This window comes from Pezoporus flaviventris, unplaced genomic scaffold (assembly GCF_033815535.1).
Source record: "Pezoporus flaviventris isolate CSIRO_AGI_PZ_B2104156 unplaced genomic scaffold, CSIRO_AGI_Pfla_v1 ptg000188l, whole genome shotgun sequence".
NCBI classification, from domain to species: Eukaryota; Metazoa; Chordata; class Aves; order Psittaciformes; family Psittacidae; genus Pezoporus; species Pezoporus flaviventris.
Window position 1 is genome coordinate 1,117,641 of NW_026892736.1, and position 24,128 is coordinate 1,141,768.

At 46.2% G+C, this 24,128-nt stretch overlaps 1 protein-coding gene across 1 annotated transcript in view; it reads left to right on the forward strand.

Annotated features, from left to right (window-relative positions):
* Positions 1 to 24,128, forward strand: part of ATRN (attractin) — a 173,396-nt gene that overhangs the window by 133,125 nt on the left and 16,143 nt on the right. Inside the window, exons 26-27 of the mRNA XM_061440957.1 lie at positions 8,799 to 8,877; positions 23,064 to 23,171. Coding sequence (XP_061296941.1) covers positions 8,799 to 8,877; positions 23,064 to 23,171 — 187 coding nt within the window. The remainder of the gene's footprint in view (positions 1 to 8,798; positions 8,878 to 23,063; positions 23,172 to 24,128) is intronic.

Consider the following 24,128-nt stretch of genomic DNA (forward strand, 5'->3'; position numbering starts at 1 on the left):
AAACCGCTTTGGGTTTTTAAACCCTTGTTTGGTGGGGTTTAGTTTAGAGCTTTGACACTCTTTATTTAGGTTTCTCTGTGTTGCATGGAAGCTGTTCTCATCAGTGCAGCTGATAGACACCAAAGGGCAGTTTGGTTCCCAGACATAGTGTCCACATTGCTCTACACTGATTTTAATTCATGTTGGTGTTTCTGATGAGTTACGTTGTCAAGATGAGCAGGTTAGTGGAGAGACTACAGAAGAGGAGAACTAAGAATGGAGGGAATCACCATGGCCAACACCATGCTTGGTCCCCAGTCCTACTCATAGCTACAGCCTGCTCAGACTTCCCTGCCTTTGGAGGAGCTTGTTTTCCTGCCTGAAAATAGTATAGGGGAAGCAGAGGTCAAAATAACACTGATTTCCATTCCAGTTTCATCATGTGTCCCATGATTTTTGGTGTGTTTGCTTAAAGCTCCATCTTCTATACCTGCAAGATGACTTCTTCCCTTTATCTGATGTTGTGCCCAAGAAGGACGTGCAAATCTAAACCCGAAAAAGCAAACCAAAGCCAAGTTAAAACACCCGACCAAACAAAGCAAACCCAGACAAATATACTAATACCTGCTTTCCCAAAAGACCTCTGGTTAGACTGATGTGTTTATGGAAGCTGCCACTGTTTTACATAGTGTCAGATGGTTTGTGCTAGCCAAGAAGTAGCTTCTTAAAACAGACACAATGAAAAATAGCATCCCCTGCTATAAATAAGGTGGGTTGTGGCTTGTTAAACCTTGGTGCCGTCTTCAGCAGCAGGATAAGGTCAGATGTGTAAATCAGTTCTGTTGGTTTGCTGTTGGCTGCACATACCTGTTTGGTAAAGGCAAACCATGCGTGCTCCTCCTGCCTTATGTACAGACACCAGTTATTTTGAGCTTTAATGCATCAAGTACTTAAAAATGTGTCCTGTAGCTCTCCAGCAGATTAAAATTTACTTCAAAATAGCCATTCAATAGCTCCCAATTCATCAAAATAATTTGGGATGTGTTTCTAGTAATCATTGCAGTGCTTTCTGAAATTATTAAGTAACCTCTATATGTTAAAGAGTATTAGTACTGCTGCTGCTGTATATTTTGGCATTTAAACCTGCCCTTTTTTGCTAGCAATTTGGATGTTGATAAACATTGTAGGAGAGGTTAATAATTGGGCCCTAATACGCCAGATGGATTTCCTTCTCTCCTCCTGAGAATGCATCATCACAAAGCGCTGAGGAAGTTTTCCAGCCTTTTAGAAATGGAAAGCAGTTGTGTGAAGAGCTCTAAGGATACCTGGAGTGGAGAAAATATCTTCCCTGCTATGAAAAAGAGCTTTGAGTCTAGAGCAAAACCAGACAGGGTGGTGAAGTTCAGTGTTTTGGCCGAGGTGGGAATACCCTGTGGTGTAAAGAGAGCTGAAGGTCTATCAACTAGACGTGATTAATGGACGTGTTGAGGCCAGCTGAGGGGAGATAACTTATGAGCATGCAGCTTGTTGACTGGACTTAATTATTTCTTAGATTATTTAAGAATTCCTTAGGCTATTTATCAAATAGAATAGGGTCCATAAAATGTAAATGGAACTTCTCCCTATATTGTAGTATTTATGCTGCATGAGCATAAGTCTTTATAACTTGTATAGACCAATGAAAGTTATTTTTTTACCCAAAAGATGAGTTAGGGGATGAAGAGCTCTCCAGGGGTGTTAGATGGCTGCAGGCAGCTCTTTTTCTTTCCAATTGGTTTCACTGAATCATAGAATTGCAGAATGGCTTGGGTTGGAAGGGACCTTAAGGTCATCAGGCCAGGTTGCTCCAAGTATGTCCAACCTGGCCTTGAGCACTTCCAGGGATGGGGCAGCCGCAGCTTCTCTGGGCAACCCATTCCAGTGCCTCATCACCCTCACAGGGAAGAACTTCTTCCTTATATCTAACCTGTATCTCCCCTCTTTCAGTTTTGACTCATCACCCCTTGTCCTGTCACTACAGTCCCTGATGAAGGGTTCCTCCCCACCATCCTTGTAGCCCCCTTCAAATACTGGAAGGTTGCTCTGAGGTCTCCACGCAGCCTTCTCTTAAGGCTGAGTTTTCTGGTTTCCTCTTTTTCTGTTGTAAAAATTGCACTGCTCTCGAATGGGACTCATCACTGACCGTAGGAACATGGGCATACAACAGCTGATAGTTCAGGCACAGCTACTGGATGTGCTGTTTTGCCCATACGTGCTTGCAGGAATGTACTGGGATGTTACAATCCCAAGACCATTTCCATCTCCTTTACCTTCTTTTCAGAGAGACGTGTTGAGGAGAAGCAATGTTTGAGATAGAGGAAGGTGCAGAAAGAGGACTTGAACCAGCAGGGATGAAGGAGGCTCTTGGTAGGCTGTTATTTTTGGAGGAGCAAGGAACAGAAGGAGAAGGTAAAGCAAGTCCTGCAGTGAAGGTTTCTTTGTAAAGCCATTTGGAAATGGGTGCATATTCATAGCTGGCACAGAGATTGCTGAGGCAGTTAAGGACAGAGCATGGTGTTTGACCAGAGCTCTGCCAGCTGTAGGCTTTCACTCCACATCGTTTTCCAAGGCAGCTCTCATTGCATGCAGCAGTTTCTTTCCACTGGCTCCATATTCACAAGTTGCTTTCCAAGAGAAAGTATGGGGAAAAATAAGCTTCTTTAAAGCTGCTGATGTGAGGACAAGTCTTCATACCTTATTTCAGGAGAGTTTAGGCTGAGTAAACCCAGCACATTCATCTTGACTTCGCTCTACCCCCAGGGCTCCTCCAGTAGGTGATGGACTGAAGCCCAGCCAAGCGGGTGCTGCATTTTATTCCTCTTTGCTGCCAAGGGGATGTAGTGCAGGGGGGAAATGTGTTTCCTTAGAGATTTTATGGCTTTTGTGGGTATTTGCTGCCTCCTTGTGACGGTACAAAGATGCATGGTGCTGTTCCTCTGCAATACAGGGTCCTGTGGTTTAGGAGGAGTTTTTATTAGTCCCTAATTGTTAATTCCTGACTGTGCTTTCTTCAGGAAGTCTTGGCTGTGGTGCCAGAAGTGAGGCAGGAAAGAGAAACCCGTGAGGTTCTGACGTGTACGATCTCATGTAATGTTGCATTTTGGAAAGGGGATTTAATATAAGGATATATAATAATACTTAAAGATATATTTATATATAAGATATATTTAATATAAAGATAAAGGTGATGCTCTTAGTTTCACTCCAGCTGTCTTCTCCGGGGGACTAAGTGTAAATGAGTATTTAGGGAGGCACCATACTCAAACCATAGAGTCCCAGACTGGGTTGGAAGGGACCTTAAAGCTCCTCCAGCTCCAACCCCTGCCATGGGCAGGGACCCCTTCCACTAGAGCAGCTTGCTCCAAGCCCCTGTGTCCAGCCTGGCCTTGAACACTGCCAGGGATGGGGCAGCCACAGCTTCTCTGGGCACCCTGTGCCAGCGCCTCAGCACCCTCCCAGGGATGGACACCTCACTGAGGTCACATTTGTCCTAAAAAGGAGCCATCCTGATAGGGATTCAGCATGTTTTGACATGTGTCCGCAGTTTGGTGTGCATGTTGGTGGTGCTATCTGATAGATAAATATGAATGGAGCACGTATGTCATACACAAAGGTGGAGATCTCAGTGACGGGATGTAACAGCACGGGTTCATCTGTGTGCTTGACCACCTGAGAAGCTCCTCCTGAAGGCAAATCGCTGTAAAATGGGTCTTTATAACAGAGGTGCTGGAGATTGTTGAAGCATCTCTCCATCTCTTTGGACTTCCATCTCCTTTCCCCAAATACGGGATATTGAGGAGGTAGACTTGGATAAGCCATGGCAGTAGCTGCTGCCCGTAAGCTGCATGTGAAATGCTTTATCCTGAGATAGATGCTCTCACTGGAGTCACGAGGTGAACATGGTGGCCTTGTAGGCACTGAGCTTTGGCAGGCTGTCCTGGGGACTCCTGCTCATGTTTTGTATGTATGTATGTATGAGGAGCCAGGAATGCTTTGCCGTGATGCTTTGAAGATCTTGATTTGTTTCCACCCTCCATTTGTGTAATGATGTTAAAATGATACCGAAACCAAAGCAGACCGAAGAGTTACCTTATGATCTTAGCTCTGTTGGTTTTGCATGGAGACATCTTGGACTTTTGCTTTTCAGGGAGCACTGTCCTCTTTTGGCCTCAGGGATAGATCAAGCACTGCACTTTAGGTTTCTTGGATCAAAAGGGAGCTTAAAACAAGAGGAAAAAAGCTTACCAAAGGCATTGAGCAAGCGTGGTGGCATTCTTGCCATGGGGAGCTGACAGAGTCCTAAGACAAATGTGGGCACTCAGAATTTTGCTGCTCCATCATTCACCTGTGCCTGCTCATCTGTGACCTAAGTGAGAACCCATCTAGTCCAGACGTGACCTTGTCCAGGAGAGATGCTGTTCCCAGGTGGTACAGTCTGCTATCCTACTTAATGCAGCAGTAGAGAGCTTTGGGAAAGCTGAATGTGTGAACAGGTATGGCCAGGATGGATGGGACTTTCAGCAGCCTGGTCTACTGGAAGGTGTCCCTGCCTGTGACAGGGGTTGGAACTGGTGAGCTTTAAGGTCTCTTCCAACCCAAACCAGTCTGGGATTCTCTGAAGTCCTTAATCATCAATAATGCATGCTAGCTTCTTTACCAAAATAGCAATTAAAGATTTAATGTATATGCTTTATTATTTAAGGGTGGCACCTTTCCCAATGTGATGCACTCTGTAGAGAGGTGTGCTGCCAGCTGGGGGTCATATGAGGGAAGTCACCACCAGACCAAACCTCATACATTATCCACTGCTGTTGTTTCATGTGGGCACCAGTGTCATAGCCAGGAGCAGTCTGAGGAGTATCAAGCAGGATTACAGAGCCCTGGGAGTTGGTGGTTGAGGGACTCTGGAGTGCAGGTAGTTTTCTCATCAGGCCTTCCTGTCCAAAGGGCCAGTTGAATCTGGTGAATCAATAAAGGGTTACAGGACTTGTGTCACAGCCAAGGGTTTCACTACTTAGATCATGGAACTGTCTTTAAGGAACCTGGCCTAATGGGGTCCATCTGTCAGAGAAGAGGAAGAGCATCTTCAGTTAGAGGCTTGCCATCCTGATGAGGAGGGCTTTATATTAAAAGTTGCAGGGAGGGGAGCCTCAATCCATCTCGTTCCCATGAGTTTGATGCCATTGCCAGCAAGAGATGCCTAAAGCCTGGAAAGACATCACAGGTCAGCAGGAGAGCACCTGAAGAGCAGCACAAAGGAATTCCAGCCCCTCCAGCCAGAAAGCTGGCTTCACTGGGGCCCAACTTAAATGCCTCTGTGCAAATATATGTAGAGTGGGTAATAAATAAGAGGAGGTAGAGATCATAAAATCATAGAATGATTTGGGTCGGAAAGAACCTTAAAGCTCATCCAGTTCTCACCCTCCTACCATGGGCACAAACACCTTCACCTAGACCAGGTTGCTCAAGACCCTGTCCAGCCTGGCCTTGCACACTGTGTGCATGCCTGCAGGGCTGGGTTCTTACTGGCATCACAGAGATGTGGTGGGATGGCTCCTGTGGTTGGAGCGTTGAAATGGAAGGATGCAGGCTCTTCAGGGAGGACCAGGCTGAAGAGACAAGGAGGAGGTGTCACCCTCTGTGTCAGTGACCAGCTGCAGTGCATGGGGATGGATGAGGAGCCAACTGAGAATCAGGATTAAAGGGAGGGCAGGGGACATTATAGTGAGGTCTGCTGCAGGCTTGCCTGACCAGGAAGACCAAGTGAATGAGGCTATAGGCAGGTAGGTGCAGTCTTGTGTTCACAAGCCCTGGTCCTTACGGGAGACTTCAGCTACCTTGAAGCATGCACCAATACATGAGCAATCCAAGAGGTTCCTAGAATGCATTGGTGGTAGCTTCCTTCTACAAGTGATAGAGGAGCCAAGGAGTGGAGGTGCTATGTGGACCTTGTTCTCAGCAGCAGGAAGGGACTGGTGAAGAATGTGAAGCTCAAGGGCAGCCTGGCCATCAGTGACCAGGAAATGAGATGTTCAGGATACATGAAAAGGACATGGAACTGTTGGAACAAGTCCAGAGGAGGCCACGGGGATGATCAGGGGCTGGAGCACCTCCTGTATGAAGACAGGCTGAGAAAGTTGGGGTTGTTCAGCCTGGAGAAGAGAAGCTGCGTGGAGACCTCAGAGCAGCTTCCAGTATCTGAAGGGGGCCTATAGGGATGGTGGGGAGGGACTCTTCATTAGGGACTGCAGTGACAGGACAAGGGGTAATGGGTTAAAACTGAAACAGGGGAAGTTTAGATTGGATCTAAGGAGGAAATTCTTTCCTGTGAGGGTGGTGAGGCACTGGAATGGGTTGCCCAGGGAGGTTGTGAATGCTCCATCCCTGGCAGTGTTCAAGGCCAGGTTGGACAGAGCCTTGGGTGCCATGGTTTAGTGTGAGGTGTCCCTGCCCATGGCAGGGGGTTGGAACTGGATGATCTTAAGGTCCTTTCCAATCCTAACAATTCTATGATTCTATACTTAGGGCAGCGAGGAGGGTGCACATCGAGCTCGCTGCCCTGGACTTCAAGAGAGCAGATTTGGTCTGTTCTGTGATTCCAGGAAACAGCAAAATAAAAGCCACTAACAATACTTGTCTAAACTATTTTTTGCATGCAGAAAAATGGCCTGGCTTTTACAGTGAAATAATGTCAGATTTTAATATGTCGAGAAAATGTGGGGGAAGTGATTGGAATACATATGTCTTGAAATGAGAAAGGCCCCCAAAAAATCTCACCATGATCCTGCTTAGATTCATAAAGAAGCAGGCACTGTAGGAGTCTTTCAAAGCTGTGCAGACGTTGTAATGCTGAAGTGACACAAGTGCCAATATTTTAATCTCATCCACTGCATGATAGTAAAACATATTTCTGTGCATATCCAAGCCTGAGAACTGCAGTCATGTTCCCCTTGAGTGTTCAGTGCCCGATCACATGCAGCTTTCTTAATATATAGGCTGTGGATAATGACATGTAGTGAGGAATGGGCTCTCCTCCTTTTGCATCTCAGGGCATGGTTCCTGCTGTCTGTCCTGTTTTTAATGATACGTGGTTCCAAGTCTTTGCCCTACTCAATGCTACAGGATTTGCTGCTGTAGAGTAGGACTCCCAGTTGTTGAAGTAATGCTTGAAGGCCAAAATGTGCAGCCCTTGCAGGCAAACATGTTAGGAAGAGAGGGACCAGCAGGGAACTGATGGCACTGATCATTATAAGCTGGGTTTTTGGTCAGCAGTGCAGCAGTGGCTTCATGTCCAATGGGAAGCAGTCTTCCCAGAACTGAAAGGGCTACAAGAAACCTGGAGAGGGGCTTGGGACAAGGGCCTGTAGGGCCAGGCCAAGGGGAATGGCTTGAACCTGCCCGAGGGGAGACTGAGATGAGCTCTTAGGCAGAAGCTCTTCCCTGGGAGGGTGCTGAGGCGCTGGCACAGGGTGCCCAGAGAAGCTGTGGCTGCCCCATCCCTGGCAGTGTTCAAGGCCAGGTTGGACACAGGGGCTTGGAGCAAGCTGCTCTAGTGGAAGGGGTCCCTGGAACTGGATGAGCTTTAAGGTCCCTTCCAACCCAAAGCAGGCTGGGATTCTGTGGTCATTGTAGTCATGGATATTTGTATGAGTAGGGTGGGAGAGCACAGTGGAAACCACGGTGTTGTTTGGAAATAGGAGCTTGGGGGACAGAGTTTTGGAAGCAGAGCTGAGTTTCTTGTCAAAGGCAGGGAGTGCTGAGTGGTCAGGATCTTCCACTACAGGCTTTCCTTCACGGCTGTGGTCTCCATTGGAAGCCTTGGAATGGCGAGAACCAAGCCATGCCCAGAGGCGGGGAGAGGGGCACGCAGTAGCAGTCCCTGTTGTAGCATACAGAACCCAGCAGCCACTGTAAATAGTGCACCTTAGGACATGATTTATGTATTTTCATCTTCCTTTAAGCACTGTCTTTAAATATACTCTTGAGAGTGGGGAGGGAGGTTTGGAGACATTTTCTCTTACCCATCAATGTGATACTTGAGAAGAGAGGCTTTCCGTTGGGTCCAGATATCCAAAAGGAAAGATTTTGATCTTAGACAGCTTGTGTGCCTTGAAGTTGCTCATTAAGCATTCAGCTTAAGATCTGTCAATAGAGTCAGCAGCTATTATTATTTATTATTGTTATTATTTTGACTGCTTTTAGTTAAATCTGCTTCTTTGTTAAATCTTTGCACTTTCCTTAGAAGTTGATGAATTTATTCCTCCTTTTCTTCTATTTAGTTTAAGGAAAGGAGTATAGTTGGGGAAAGCAAGAAATGCTTACAGTCTGCAACAGCCAGTTAAGAAGAACCCAACTACCACACACTTTATCTTAGGGTAGAGAAGAATAAATAATCAATTTTCTCTGCTTCTGTCAAGGCTTTTCTTTTTGGGGTTATTCTCTCACTTTAAATGACAAGATAGGAAATCCTGGCTCTTTCAATTCGATTAAATCTTTCCGCCTTACTGGTCTGATTTCCTGGTGAAGACTGGTGGATGTCCTTACAAGCAGGTAACTTGGGAACCACAGTCTTCCCTGATAAAACAGATGCGCATCGGTCCTCACCCAGTGTCACAGGCACTGAAACGTGTAAACCTCTCTGCTGTGTTATCTTCTAGCCAAGTACCTCTAAGCATTCTATGAACTTTCAGTGTGTTTCTTTGATTTCCTCGGATTTTTCAGCTGCTGTCACGTTCTGAACAAAGCCAATAAGATACTCTCTCTCTCTTTTCCCTTTGCAGTTGTTTCCTGTCTTTGCTCCTGGTGGCAGCTGTGGTTTGGAAGATCAAGCAGAGTTGCTGGGCATCGCGGCGAAGAGAGGTTGCAATGACAAAACTGAATGCTGTCTTTTCAGTGACTTCTTTTATAGTTGTTCTCTGTTGTATTTATTCACATATGCATAGCATTAACCTTCAGTTAAGGATAAGCTCCACTAATCTATAAGTGCTTCTGTTTAGGGATTTATAATAGTGTACGTTCGATTGCAGTCTCAGTGACAAATGATGCTATTTTAGTATCCTGATGCTGCAGTTTCTGTGAAGCACAAAAAAAATAGGGGTGAGTGTCCTGAGTTCCAAGAGCTCAGCTTCTAGACTGAGGTGTTTTTGTAGCAGAAATATAACCCCACTATAATTTAGGAGATTCTTTACATCTGTGTCGAAAGAGGAGGTTTCTGTGCTGAGCCTCTGACCCACATTAGCCCCTGCTTCAATCTGTTTAAAGAGGCTGATCCCCCTTTTCAGATTAAAAGCCTATCTAAATGGTTTGGGTGGGTGGTTTGGGGTGGTTTTTACCCGTGGAGCAGAACAGAAAGGTGGGAGAAGCCACGCAGGACTTGGAAAGCTTTTGTGTACTGCCTAAAAGGTGACTTCTAGTGCCAGAGATTTCTCCTCTTCATCCCATGCCAGTTTCCGAGCTCCTTCCTGTTTGCAGCACATAAAATAATACGTGCTTTACACCCCACAGGTATGGTTCCTCCTTGTTTATCCCTGATGCATTTAGTGGGGTTTTTTTACTGCTCTTTTTTCCTGCTTATCAGTTGAAGCTAATTTCCTGTTAGACCTAAAGCACTCGGGCTGACCAGGATAGGATGGCCAACATGTTGTTGCCGCATAGTATACAGACTGTGTCCTTATCTCTCATATTTAAGTAAGAATCCCAGCCTGGTTTGGGTTGGAAGGGACCTTAAAGCTCTTCCAGCTCCAACCCCTGCCATGGGCAGGGACCCCTTCCACTAGAGCAGCTTGCTCCAAGCCCCTGTGTCCAACCTGCCCTTGAACACTGCCAGGGATGGGGCAGCCACAGCTTCTCTGGGCACCCTGTGCCAGCGCCTCAGCACCCTCCCAGGGAAGAGCTTCTGCCTAAGAGCTCAGCTCAGTCTCCCCTCAGGCAGGTTCAAGCCATTCCCCTTGGCCTGTCCCTACATCCCTTGTCTCAAGCCCCTCTCCAGGTTTCCTGCAGCCCCTTTAGGCACTGGAGCTGCTCTCAGGTCTCCCCTTCAGGAGCCTTCTCTTGTCCAGGCTGAACCAGCCCAGCTCTCTCAGCCTCTCTTCATAGGAGGTCATCCTCCAAGACCAGTTATCTCCTAAGGAGTGAGGTGTGTTTCTCCCCTGCTTTTAGACCTTAGGGTGAAATCTGCCCATTCCCATAGATTTTCCTCCTATCTGCCCTGCTGGAATGATGCTGCAGACACCCAGCCCTGTAACTGTTCTAGTCAAGGGTAGTTTATCCATATGTAGTAATTGATCAAGACTGTTCTGGGGATTAATTTTTACAGTGCTGAAATTCAGTGCAAGTGCCCATTTCATCATCTCTTCCAAACTTCGTCTCTGGTTGTACTTCCCAGTGCAGTAATGGGAATAGGATAAATGTGTTCAATCTGAGGATCTCCTTCCTTCTAATAGAGCAGGACGATGCCTGATAACTCTTCCTCTTTCTGCTTCGGATGTTTTTGCTCTTACTAGTGAACTCAAATGCATAATATAATCAGTGGCTTTCAAGCAGATAACCCTTCATCTTGGAAGTGATTTAAGCCTTTGAGGTTTCCTGTACTCTCTGAAGGTAGGTAAATTTTTACTAGGGAGCCTGGTTTTTTCCTTTTCACTTTCTTGGCAAGCAAGTAAGCTGGAGTCAGTGTAGCATTCCCTGTTGGCTCCTGGGGTTAAATGTTATCTAAGAATGTATGAGGGATGTAGACTGAGAAGTAAATACAGCGCTTTGGGGCTCAGTTAAAATACTTTAGCAGGGTCTAAATGAAAAATGTCTTGATAAATTAAGTTCCTTTCAGTGGGATCTGTGTTTTAAGGAAAAAAGCTGGAGTGCTCATAACGTCTTGTTATGTTTGAGTTTAAACCCCATTCATACTTGTGTCTGTTTGATGGGCAGTTCATTGGTGTGTCCTTTTCCTGCCAGATTCTTGTCTTTTGCTGCTATTTGTCTTGCTCCTTCTTCTCATCTCAATCTTGTAGGTCATAGATCTCTGCTATTCCATTCCTGGTTTGTTAGAGATACCTGTACAGCTCAAGGGAGTGGAGAGGGGCTTGGGACAAGGGCCTGTAGGGCCAGGCCAAGGGGAATGGCTTGAACCTGCCAGAGGGGAGACTGAGCTGAGCTCTTAGGCAGAAGCTCTTCCCTGGGAGGGTGCTGAGGCGCTGGCACAGGGTGCCCAGAGAAGCTGTGGCTGCCCCATCCCTGGCAGTGTTCAAGGCCAGGTTGGACACAGGGGCTTGGAGCAAGCTGCTCTAGTGGAAGGGGTCCCTGCCCGTGGCAGGGGTAGGAGCTGGAAGATCTTGAGATCCTTTCCAGTCTAAACCAGTCTGGGATTCTATGAAACCATTTTAAATCTCTGCCATGCCATTATTAGATGCATGAATAAAGTCTGTCTGCAGAAACAGAAGTCCACCCAAAAATTCTGCAGCTTTTTGGTGTAATCTACGAAGATTTTATAGCTTGCAGGGTTTATATTTTATGCAGACTCTCAATAAATTCTAGCAAGGCTCTCTTTAAACATTAGGAGTTAATCAGAGAATCCCTGAGCGGTTTGGATTGGGAGGGACCTTAAAGCTCCTCCAGTTCCAGTCCCCTGCCATGGGCAGAGACACCTCACACTAGAGGAGGTTGCTCAGTGATTAGTAGCAATTTATTGCCTTGCAAATTTGAGGTGTACCAAAACTTCCCTCTGTTCTGAGGGTGTTCCTGAAGTGGGTCTGTTTCAGATCTGCCATTCTCCCTTCCTTTGGTGGTGATTCTCTCTTTGGGTTTCTCCAGTACGCTTACAGGGCTCTTATATCCCATTTTGCTGGACTGGGAAAACCAGATTTTGCTTCCCTGCCCATGGCAGGGGTTGGAACTCGATGATCTTAAGGTCCTTTCCAACCCAAACCATTCTATGATTCACTAACTTTTCCTCTACAAACTGCTGACACATTTGATGGAGACCACCTCCTCCACGTCCTCCCATTACAGTTTAGATACTGGGTGGATTAAGCAGCAGTGGCAGGACACTGGATTCAGACATCAGCATCAACCTTTGAGTGAATATAGGCTTGCAGCTTTGGAGGAAGGTATTTCTCTGTCTTGGGCTGTATTTTTAGAAGTAGTCATGTTACAGTTGCCTGTCTCCCATGGGCTGTGCTGTGGTAATTCTGTGCTCATTCTTTAATCTTAACCCCAAAGTAAGTAAAATATAACACAATCTGTGAGTAATTCCCAGCTATCAATCACGTCTGCTTCCAATATAAGCACTGCAGCGCCTAACTTCTTATCACAGTGCAGAGTGAAAAGTAGATAGCTAGATCTGAGATATGTATAGGACAGGAGAGGGAGTGTGTTGAAAGGACTGGTAATCAGAATTATTCAGTATTGCTGGGAGAAGTCGTACAGTTGGGCTTTGGGTGTTGGGTTAATGGAACAGAGCAGCAGCATCTGGTTCAAAGCGAATTTGCATTACTCCTGACTGAGAAAGCAGCGTGCTAAATCCAGAACCTACATCAGGATCCTGTACAATGTATTTAAGGTCCCTTCCAACCCAAATCATTCTGTGATTCCGTAAGTTTCTCCCTTTTTTCCTTCCCTTTTCAGTTCTGTAGCTGTTCCTCTTTGACCGCATATCAGTGCTGATGCTCCCCAGCTTCCTGGCTAAAGGGTCTTTTGGGTGTGCAAACAGTGTGTAGCAAATGTCTAGTTGTAGGAAAATGAGTTTGGAGCACTGGGCAAAAGTTCAGGCCTTGCAGAGTATAAAGCTTGACCCAAAGTAAAAATGAGAACAATTTGTGTCATTTCAGGCATGGAGGAGATGGGATTGTAAATTGTGTGTTTATTCCCTCTCCAGTGAGCACCAAGTTTAAGTACCTTCAGACATCTTAAAGAGGGGAAAATGGAAATCAAATGGCAGCTTTTATAGGAGGCTTAGGAAGAGGTGAATGACATTAGGAAGCAGGGATAGGAAACCTTTCTATCTTGTGCCTAGAAAATGACACGTTAAACGTATCGGGGTGGTAATAGAGTATAACGCACAAAATACGAGAATGGCATTAGAAATTTAATATGCTCATCTGCTGTCGTGAATCTTCTGTCCTGTTTTATTCCAGCATCCAGCTTCTGTTCTCTTCACCCTCAGTTGGCTCCATCTCCTCCACTTGAGCAAGAAATAATTCCTCTTAACATGTCCAGCAAATGGAGCATGGGTAGTGATGGCCAACCCAGTGTAATTGCATGAGGAATGGCCGTGCCCCACTGGGATATGTGGGGAGCAAAGTGGTAGGAAAAGGGGGAATGGCTTTAACCTGCCAGAGGGGAGACTGAGATGAGCTCTTAGGCAGAAGCTCTTCCCTGGGAGGGTGCTGAGGCGCTGGCACAGGGTGCCCAGAGAAGCTGTGGCTGCCCCATCCCTGGCAGTGTTCAAGGCCAGGTTGGACACAGGGGCTTGGAGCAAGCTGCTCTAGTGGAAGGGGTCCCTGCCCGTGGCAGGGGTTGGAGCTGGAGGAGCTTTAAGCTCCCTTCCAACCCAAACCAGTCTGGGATTCTATAATAACTAAATTTGGGTGTCTAGACCTCAGTTGCACCTTTAACATACGTAAAATTGTCTTCATTTTGCCTCCCTTCTTGCCAAGACTATCCAGGACTGAATGTTTTCACTCTGTGCACTACCCAGCTTATTCAGGATGGAGTTTGTGAACTGATTTACTGCAGGGATTATCCTTCTCCTTCCTGACCTCATTGCTGAAACCTTTTTCCCTCCCAAGTGGATTCAAACTGTAGCAGTGCTTCTTTTCCACTGGCTTTCTCCTCTGTAACGTCCGAGAGCACTGAATACCATTTAGGGAGGCAGATTGCTGTGTTCAGTTGACAGCAAAGACTTTCCAAGGGATGTGTGCTGTGTTATTGCCCTGCCTTCATTTTCTTCCCCTTCCTGCTCTCACCTGCTAGTATTTCGTTCACCTCAAATCTTCTGTCCTAGGCTGTGATTTAGAGCACCTTTTGTCAAAGCAAAGGATTCCGGATTGGAATATTTTCCAACTGTAACTGTAAATCAGGATCTTCCTCTCTCTCTAGAGGCCACAGTGGTGTTTTGGAAGGCTCTGGTATCAGCTTTATGCAGGAACATGACAAGGTCAGGCTGCAAACATCCCTAGATTCAAGCAGCCTGTGGTGCTTCGGAGGGCTTGTAAGAAACAAGATGTGCTGGTGCTGAAATACGCTGCTGTGTTCTCCAAGCTCCCAGCAGTCATTTGGCATGTAGACCTTCTTGTTCGATAAAGGTGACAGTGCCATTCAGTGTCTGTGAGGGAGAAGGAAACATTAAGTTGGTGGTGGTGTAGTTTGTAGAGGAAACACGAACTGGGGGATGGAGAAGTCGTGGCAAGCAGGTAACTTTGAAGGAGGGGTAGATGACACGGTTAGTGTACTCAGTTGTGTCATTGCACGGTGGAACGTAAGCCTTTATGTGTTTTTTTAAGCAGTTAAGGGGAGTTTACTTCCCAGAATGCCTATTCCTGGAAACCAGACCGAAGTGGTGATGGCAGTGGTGGTTTAATAACCCTACGTCATTTCCCTGTTCCTGCATTTATAAGTAGAGTAATAATAAAAGAGCCTAATGTTAGTGTTATGAGTAACCAGTTATTGGAGTACTGTGTCCACTCCGGTCTCAGTGATGTCTTGGGTGTTGCAGATGGTAAAGAACAGCACTGCAAGAGACTGAGCTCTGAAGGATGATCTGAGAGCTGGAGCAGCTCTGCTCTGGGGCCAGGCTGAGAGAGCTGGGCTGGGGCAGCCTGGACAAGAGAAGGCTCCTGAAGGGGAGACCTGAGAGCAGCTCCAGTGCCTGAAGGGGCTGCAGGAAAGCTGGAGAGGGGCTTGGGACAAGGGATGTAGGGACAGGCCAAGGGGAATGGCTTGAACCTGCCCGAGGGGAGACTGAGATGAGCTCTTAGGCAGAAGCTCTTCCCTGGGAGGGTGCTGAGGCGCTGGCACAGGGTGCCCAGAGAAGCTGTGGCTGCCCCATCCCTGGCAGTGCTCAAGGCCAGGTTGGACACAGGGGCTTGGAGCAAGCTGCTCTAGTGGAAGGGGTCCCTTCCCGTGGCAGGGGTTGGAGCTGGAGGAGCTTTAAGGTCCCTTCCAACACAAACCAGGCTGGGATTAATTCACTGTCTAGAACGTTAAGTGAGAGACTAAAGCATCACAGGTGACTCATTTTATCCAAGGAGGGACATACAGAGATGTGATGATGTGAGTTAATGTCTGTGAAGAGGAACCACAGAAGATTCATGATGGGTTGAGGTTCTTCTAACCGATCAGCCAAAGGCAGAGCACCCCATGTCTGCAGCTGGGGGTAGGAAATCAAAAGCTGTTCTGGTTTTCTCCTCTTCTTAATGGGAAGAGTGGCAATGTCAACAGGTTTTTGTAGGAACGTGGCTCTCAGAATTTGATTGCTCTTACAAGGATCTTTTCTAGGCCAGTTGCATGGTGGAATTCAGTGGCTCATACTATGCAGGAGGTCAGATCAAATAGTCATAACTTTCTGCTGTCCCTAAATTTAAAATCTATGAATGGGAACCACCTGATAGTACCTGTCGACTTTATCCAGGTAAAGAAACATCTGCAGTGATCTGTGTGGCTTTGGTCACCAAGTGAAGGAAACTGTGGCAGAAACAAGATGCTCTGAAGAGGAAAAACCTCCCAGAATATTAATGTTGGCAAGAGATTCCAGCTTAGGGGGAACTCAATGGCCCATTTCTGGTTGAACATGGCTGCTGTGACATCTGTGCCTCATTGAGCTCATCTCTGGTTGAACTTGCAGTTACAGCTGACTGTTTGTAGCTTTAATATGTCCATGCAGGACCCCATCATAGCAGGTTGGCAATCTCATGCGCAGTGTTGGTACCCAGCTGAGCTCTTCTCACATGGTCTTTAGTGGTGTTGCTGTTAGAGAGTTAAGTTGGGTTTAGTATATCCCCAAAACTATAGAGGGGTTTGGATTGGAAGGGACCTTAAAGCTCATCCAGTTCCAGCACCTTCCCCAAGAGCAGGATGCTCTGAGCCCCATCCAACCTGGCCTTGAACAGTTGGCCAGTATTTGCAATGCTGAAGCTCAGCTATCATCAGATCTAGCCTTAGCAGAGTTCAACCTCATTTAATAACCCACACACCTGTATGTATATTGATGCTGTTGGTTCAGACTCCTAGATCCATGTCTGATGATAGGAATCAGTGGTACAGGTATCTAATTTAGCCATTTGGGAAAATCAGGGAGAGAAGCAGTGTTGTGTAATCGGGCTAGAAGAGCTCTAGTCAATCCAAGGTGTGCTCTGCTATTGTGCAATTATCTGCTATTGGTATATATTTTAGTCTGCATGGGCCCTGTACTTCTGATCATTTTATAAAGAAATGATATCTTCTTATTAAAGGTGAGGTTTTTCTGTGCCCTCCTACTGGGCATGATTATGATGATCTTAAAGTCCTCTCCAACCCTAACTATTCTATGATTCTATGACTAACTTACTTCTCTTAATCAGCCCTGAATTAAATCTCTTCTGTCATTTCAGCATGAGGCAACTTCCCAGCAGCTTTTGCTTTCTGGTTTGTTACGGTTTTGAAGTGTGGGCATGCCTGTTCACAAGCATTTGAACATTAATTCTCTCCTCCTCTCTCTTTCAACACAGCCTGCAACGTCAGTTGCAGCACTGATTAACTAATGTTAATATGTGCACGGCTCTAGGGGCTGAACAACTTCACTTTCAGTGATGATGGAAGCGTCAGAGCAAATGCTTTGTTTGTTGACTTACATGGCAGTTGATGTAATTGTGGCTAAATGCTTTAAATCACTGATTTCTGAGACAATGTGGCTCGTCTCTGTGCAATATTTATAGCTTCTTTGTTTCGTTGCTGATGTCCCTTTGTGTGTTCTGGGAAGCTCCGTTTTTTTCTCCTCTTTCCCTTAAGGTCACTGTAATGTAAAGCAAAGGTTTCCACCCTGGGATATGTATTTTGCTTCGGACTAACGCACAGCGATGCCTGCTCACCCACCAGGCACCCAGCTCCATCTGCCCACCATTGCCACTGCCACCAAGACGGGCACCTTCTCCAAAGTCCTTTGGGAGCCCCAGGAGATGATGGCCCCTTCCACGCTGGCCATCAGCAGCCTCTGAGGTGCTGCTTGGGCAGATGTCATTACAGGAGAGCTATGGGACAAGTTCTGCAGACCAGGTTCTCTAAGTCATGCCTGCAGATAGGTAGTTGGTAGTGGATGTGCATACACAGATACGTATTTGTGCACAAATGGGACGAGCCGCCTTCTGAATTCAAATGAAACCTTTAAAACAACGTAGGATGTGGAGGAATAAGCTCAAACTGCCTGTCTATCAGTGCAGCCACTCTACATAGTGTGTTTTGGAAGGATAGGAGCGCTCTCCATCCTTTGACCTCGGCCAAATCCCTGTTAATCCTTGCTATCAGTAAATGGCCAAGTCAGAGCTAAAGAGCTTTGCTGAGAGAATTCTGTTACCCTTTGCTTGGTGAGTGCAGAGAGACCTGTAGGTATTCAATTAGATTGTGTGTTTTATGTGCCTTGGAGGGAACATAGAAGAGGATTGACACTCTAACTAACTTTGCAGAACTAATGCTATGTAAGAGACTGGTCAGGAAGAAGGAAACATCTCTGCTTTCTGGACCACCCTCTGTTTAACCGTGGATGACCAGGCTTGCAGAATCCATGTTGGAGAATCTTTAGCGCTGTGTGGTAGAGCTGCAAACTTCACCTTGATACAGGAAAATCAAAAGTATTCGGTTCTGCCCCAAAATATTTCATTTTTCCTAAATGTCCTAAAATGATTTGTGGTTTGGGTGATCCTTTCCTCGTCTTCTTCATCTTTCTATCCATCTTTCCCCTCTTTTCGTGACAGTGTGAAGGCCCTGGGTTTTGGCCAATTAAACCGGCCTATTTTGGCCACTTTATCTTTGCAATACAGACAGGGTAGTGGATCAAAACACAGAACTGATTTCAGTCTCCTGGCTCTTAAAGTTGGCTGTAGAGAGCATGGAGAACACAGGAAGGGATTTTGCTTGTTCATAAAAGAGTGAAGCTTGATTTTTTTTCATAGAATCCCAGCCAGGTTTGCATTGGAAGGGACCTTAAAGCTCCTCCAGCTCCAACCCCTGCCACGGGCAGGGACCCCTTCCACTAGAGCAGCTTGCTCCAAGCCCCTGGGTCCAACCTGGCCTTGAACACTGCCAGGGATGGGGCAGCCACAGCTTCTCTGGGCACCCTGTGCCAGCGCCTCAGTACCCTCACAGGGAAGAGCTTCTGCCTAAGAGCTCATCTCAAGTCTCCCCTCGGGCAGGTTAAAGCCATTCCCCTTGGCCTGTCCCTACATCCCTTGTCCCAAGCCCCTCTCCAGCTTTCCTGCAGCCCCTTCAGGCACTGGAGCTGCTCTCAGGTCTCCCCTTCAGGAGCCTTCTCTTGTCCAGGCTGCCCCAGCCCAGCTCTCTCAGCCTGGCTCCAGAGCAGAGCTGCTCCAGCCCTTGGAGAATCCCCATGGATTCCTCTGGTCTCACTCCAGCATTATTCCTGCTGTACCTCCTGTCTGCTGGACATAACTGCTCCCTTTCTCGTGGGGTCCTGCTTGCTTTGCATTTACTCTGCCTTAAAATGAAAGCTCCACCGTGCCCGTTGTTCACTTAGCACACCCGTGGTTTCTTCCTCCTTGACTTTCTGCCTTTTTCCTTCTCATCTCCATTGAAAACCGAGATGAAACACTCACGTACACTCTTGTGTTCATTACAAGCTGTAGATAGCTGTTTTGCTTAGCTTAGTTTTTTTTAAAGCCATCCTTTATAAGGAGCAAATAAAATCCAAAACGTGTGGCTTTCTTCTGGAAGAATCATCACCCTTTCATGGCTGAAGATACCAGACCCCCAGCCCAAAAGGTACCGTGCTCATAAAAGAGCCTCTGCAGGGGGCAATCGCTGAGATGGATGGTAGCAGCACGGTTATACAAAGAGTGGTGACTGCTTTATTAGCATGAATAAAATGTTCAGGCTTTTCTTGTCAGAAAACACAGCATAGGTTATATTAGTCAATTAACCTGGTAACCTGAAGAGCTGTTTTTCTTTAACGTGAGAGCCTGTGCTGTTGCATGAAGAGGTTTTCCTCAGTTCCTCCGGTGGTTTTCCTCCCATCAGCAGCACACTATTCATTTTGGATTATCCATTACTCAACAGGTATGAGTTAAAAGAATCCCTGGTATAAAACATTGCAGTTCTGCACTGTTTGCTCCCGCGTCTGCACCTCTGGTCCTGGCACAATGAGATGGGTGACATCGGTTGTCTCCCCACCTCGCTGCTCTTTTCCGCTGTGGACTGTTGAGGTTGTTTATTGTCAGGTTCTCTTAGTGTGGTTGCACCAAAGCCTTCAGGCTTTGTTTCAACACTTCCCACTCTGCGATTGCTTTCACTTGTGATTCTTTTTGAACAGAGTTTTGCTGGTGATAGTGGGAGGAAAAAAAGGAAATCAATGCAAATGAAAGTTGCAGGTTCTCAGTTTGCAGTTACTTAAATATTAAAGGCCAGGGGCTCCAATTCCTGCTTTTTGATGTGTTTTTATTGTAAGCCTGTCAAACGTTTTGCCTTTTAAATCCTCTTCAGACCTAAGTGATTTAAAATATTCCCAGGTTGTCTTATTAATTGTGTGATCTAGAAACCAAAGCTTTGCTTGAAAGAGCATTGAGGTTCGTTATATCAAATCTCAGAAAGCCAATCATTAAGAATGAGGGGGAGCCAGCTTCATGGTACCGTGATGCTAACGGCTGCTGATTCGCGATGCTGTGCTCGATGTCTCGGCTGGGGAAGCACCACCATTTCTCCCTCACAACACAATAACTTCTTTTAATTAAAATTTTAATGTACCAAAAAACACTGAAGGGTGTACACGTGCACAGGTTACGGGTTCAGACTTAAAACGGGAGAGTTAGGTTACATACAAGGCAGAAGCTCTTCCCTGGGAGGGTGCTGAGGCGCTGGCACAGGGTGCCCAGAGAAGCTGTGGCTGCCCCATCCCTGGCAGTGTTCAAGGCCAGGTTGGACACAGGGGCTTGGAGCAAGCTGCTCTAGTGGAAGGGGTCCCTGCCCGTGGCAGGGGTTGGAACTGGAGGAGCTTCAAGGTCCCTTCCAACCCAAACCATGCTGGGATTCTAGGGTTAAACATGCACAGTGCATGCATTGGGGAAAGAGTGTCATTCTGGTTACAGGACAGTGACTTCTCAGATTTCTTCTTCATTTTGAGGGGGTTCAAATTTAGTAGCATCACTTGTGCTGCGCCATAAACCGGTGTTGGGAACAGGTTGCTCCCTTAGGCATTTGCTGCTCTGATTGTAGCTGGGACCTTTTGTCTTACCTGGTCTGGCCATTGTTTTAGTGAGGCTCAGCTGGAACAGCCCCAAACGCAATGCCTTTCCTCAGCCACTTCAGAGCACAGAGACAGTAACGATGCTGTCGGCACTGCTTTTCCCACTGCTGGTGTTGTGTCACATCTCTGCCTTCACAGCACTGCTCTGGGGTTTATATCTTGAAGCTACTATTGACTTCAGTAGGAGTCATGTTGCCAAATTGCCCATTTCCTTGAGTAAACTAAGCTTCCTTCAAAGAACTGATGGCTTTCAGTTCCAAAGTCTCTTGGACATCTTCATCAGGACAGCTTGTTCTTTGATTTTATAGCCATTCAACAAAGCGCTTTATGATAGCTGAAGGGGACAATTGCAGAAACAACAACCCAGCAATCTGTTTCACACTTGCTTTCGTCTGCAATCTGCTGGTGTGCTTTAAATATTCCAAAACTCCTCGTGTTCTCTTACCCGAGTGTGAGTTACCCACAAGTTTGCTTGCAAGTGCTTAGTACGGCTCCGCTGGTGTCAGCTCGCTGGGGTTTTTGCTTTGTGACAGTATCTACAATCTGCTCCTAAATATTTTCTGTTTTCCTTTCTTTTTTTCCCCTTTCAGAAATGAAGGAAAACTTTGCCACAGGGCTTTTATGGCAGTGAATTGTTGTATATTTTATTAGTGTGAGATCCATCTGAGAAGCATAGAGGCTTATATACGCCCAAAGCTTAGTTGTATTGACCTTGTCGTGCCTGCCTGCCACATTGCCTGAATCCCAAGCTTCTTAAAGAGACAGTGTTCCAGTTTTCTACACTAAAACCACTCCAAAACCAAAGGGTGGCTTCGCAGAGAAAAGACTGTAGAAGGTTAATGAGCTTAAGAGAAAGGTGATGTAATACATATTGTCCAAACGAGTTGCAGGCTGGATAGAATCATAGAACCCCAGCCTGGTTTGGGTTGGAAGGGAGCTTAAAGCTCCTCCAGCTCCAACCCCTGCCACAGGCAGGGACCCCTTCCACTAGAGCAGCTTGCTCCAAGCCCCTGTGTCCAACCTGGCCTTGAGCACTGCCAGGGATGGGGCAGCCACAGCTTCTCTGGGCACCCTGTGCCAGCGCCTCAGCACCCTCCCAGGGAAGAGCTTCTGCCTAAGAGCTCATCTCAGTCTCCCCTCTGGCAGGTTCAAGCCATTCCCCTTGGCCTGTCCCTACATCCCTTGTCCCAAGCCCCTCTCCAGCTTTCCTGCAGCCCCTTTAGGCACTGGAGCTGCTCTAAGGTCTCCCCAGAGCACAGCAGAGGGGCAGGATCCCCTCCCTGAGCTGCTGCTGGGTCATGGGGAGCTTCTCCTCACCCAGCACCCCCAAGTCCATCTCCTCAGGGCTCTTCTGCATAGACAACGTCTTGTAGCATCGTCTTCCTTTTGCCCATCTGCTCTGTCCTCTTCTGCTGTTCTGGATGGGGTTTATTTGGGGCACAATTCATTTTGTTGTCTTTCTTTAGCCCTGTTTGAGTGCTCTAAATGATCAGTTAGGACTTGGAATGTCAAATTGTCCAGAATTAATGGGGAAATGTGGGTGGTGATGGTGGCAAGTACGGAGGACATTTGATGGTGCCTCAATCTGGCTTAAAAATAGAGTATAACTAGTATTGCTGCAGCTGAGTAGGAATGCTAAGTGTGTAAAGCTGCATACAACAAGTGATTCAGTAGGCATTTGCTGCACTTAAGACTGCTGGGTTTTTCCACCCTATACAAAGTGCATGCCTCTTCCCTTATTAAACAGGGGCACTGAGTCACATCAGACCCGTTGCTTCTGGGAATTAGGGTTATGGCTTCTGCACCCGCTTCTGGGTTGTGTAGCTTGCTCTTAGTCTTAGAGATTAGGCACCAAAGCCAAAAAGAAGCATAGCCACAGCTCAGCTAAAACTGAAATGCTGTTTGCAGCCCAGCCATGTAGGAAATGTCTTTTTTCTGTATGTGTTCAGGAAAGGGAGCTGCATCATCATGCTTCAAAGTGCTTAAGAGGACAATAAAAGGATGCCTCATGTCATAAAGGCCTGCAGAGATTTACCCAGGGAAAGGTTTTCTGTTTTAATAAAACACAGTGCAACAAGGACGTGTTCTTCCCCTTTGATCCATTTGCTGCATTCAGAAGGAAACAAACACTAAAAAAGTGATGATTATTCAATAGAAGCCTGACAGCGTTTTGCCAGTGCTGTTATAAACAATATCAAATCCTGTCTTACAGCAGTTCCATGCTGCTGCTAGTTGCATTTTCCAGTGGTTCCCACAAATCCTATGGAGTCCTGTCGTGCCCCAGCTGGATGGTAACAAACAGCCAGGGTATCACAGCTTAAAAAGTAAATAACTGCTTTGTGGACAGTGAAGCTGCTGCGTTTGCCATCACAAACGGGTCAGGCTCAGGCTGTGTAGCTTTACTCACAGTAACCTATTCCATTGTAGTAATGTGAATATTTACCATTCTCTTTGTACCCTTAAGCCTGTTAAAACACCGGGAGGTTATTTCTTTATATTCCTTGGTATCCCTTCGTACAGGGTAAACCCCCTTGGATACATGTGGTGGTTTTTTCCATCTCTGTGTTGGAACAAGATGATAATAATATTTTTCTGTTTATTAAATTAGCAACTACTCCGGGAGATGCAACAGATGGCAAGTCGCCCCTTCGCCTCCATCAACGTTGCCTTAGAAACAGATGAAGAGCCGCCAGATCTCATTGGGGGAAGCATAAAGGTGAGAGCTGGTGCTTGAGGATGGTCCTCATAGTTAATCATGGATGCTTCTTTTCAACTCTAGTTAACTCGATAATCCCAAACCCTCTGTTACATACCTGCAAGAAGCAGTAAGTTTGGGGAGGCCAGCAAATACTGGTTTGGTTTGCTTTTATCCCTTCAGGAATGCGATTGCTACTTGGGGGCTGGTTTAGATTAAAGTTACCCTGGGTGTAGGGCATGGATTTTGTGTTTGCCTTGTTAGTTTTTATCCCTAGTAATCGAGAAGGATGCAGCTTTACTCAGTAGAACATTTGGCTACAGATAGCTATAGGTGCTGCAAATAAAAGCCATTTTTCTGTGATATCTCAAAGTAAACAGGAATATAATCATGTCTGTGTACTACAATAGAGCTAACGTATTTCCGATTATATCATATAGAAGTTCAAATACATCTTGTGATGTGCAAATAGGAGTGGGGAGAAATCACTGTCTTGCACCAGGCTGGCGTGTTCTTAGAACTCATAGTTTTAAGAAAAGCCTGTTTAAAAGGAGACTAATGAATTAAAAGATCTTTTTGATGTGATGCTTTGACTAGCAGGCTTGTATATGAAAGGGAGAAGTTAAGAACCTGAGAACACTGATTATTTTCTCTCCTAACACAGCTGTTTTATCTTATTTTATTTAGACTTAAGGTATTTTGGAAGTCATTCGTCCAGGCACTAAGTTTCTCATGTTCTGTTACTGGGACAAGGGAGCAAGATCTGTTTTTCTACTGAAAAAAAATGTGTATTTTAATTATTGCAAAGCACATGAAAACAGTCTGACCCCAGGACTTCTGTTTGCTGAGTAGGGATATTTAAATCTTGGCCTTCTTATCAGGAAATGCCGCAATTAAGGATGCCTGGATAGCTATAGCTTTTCCTTATTTATGTGAGAATATAGGATTTCATGGCAAGTTGTAATACTTTTTCCACCT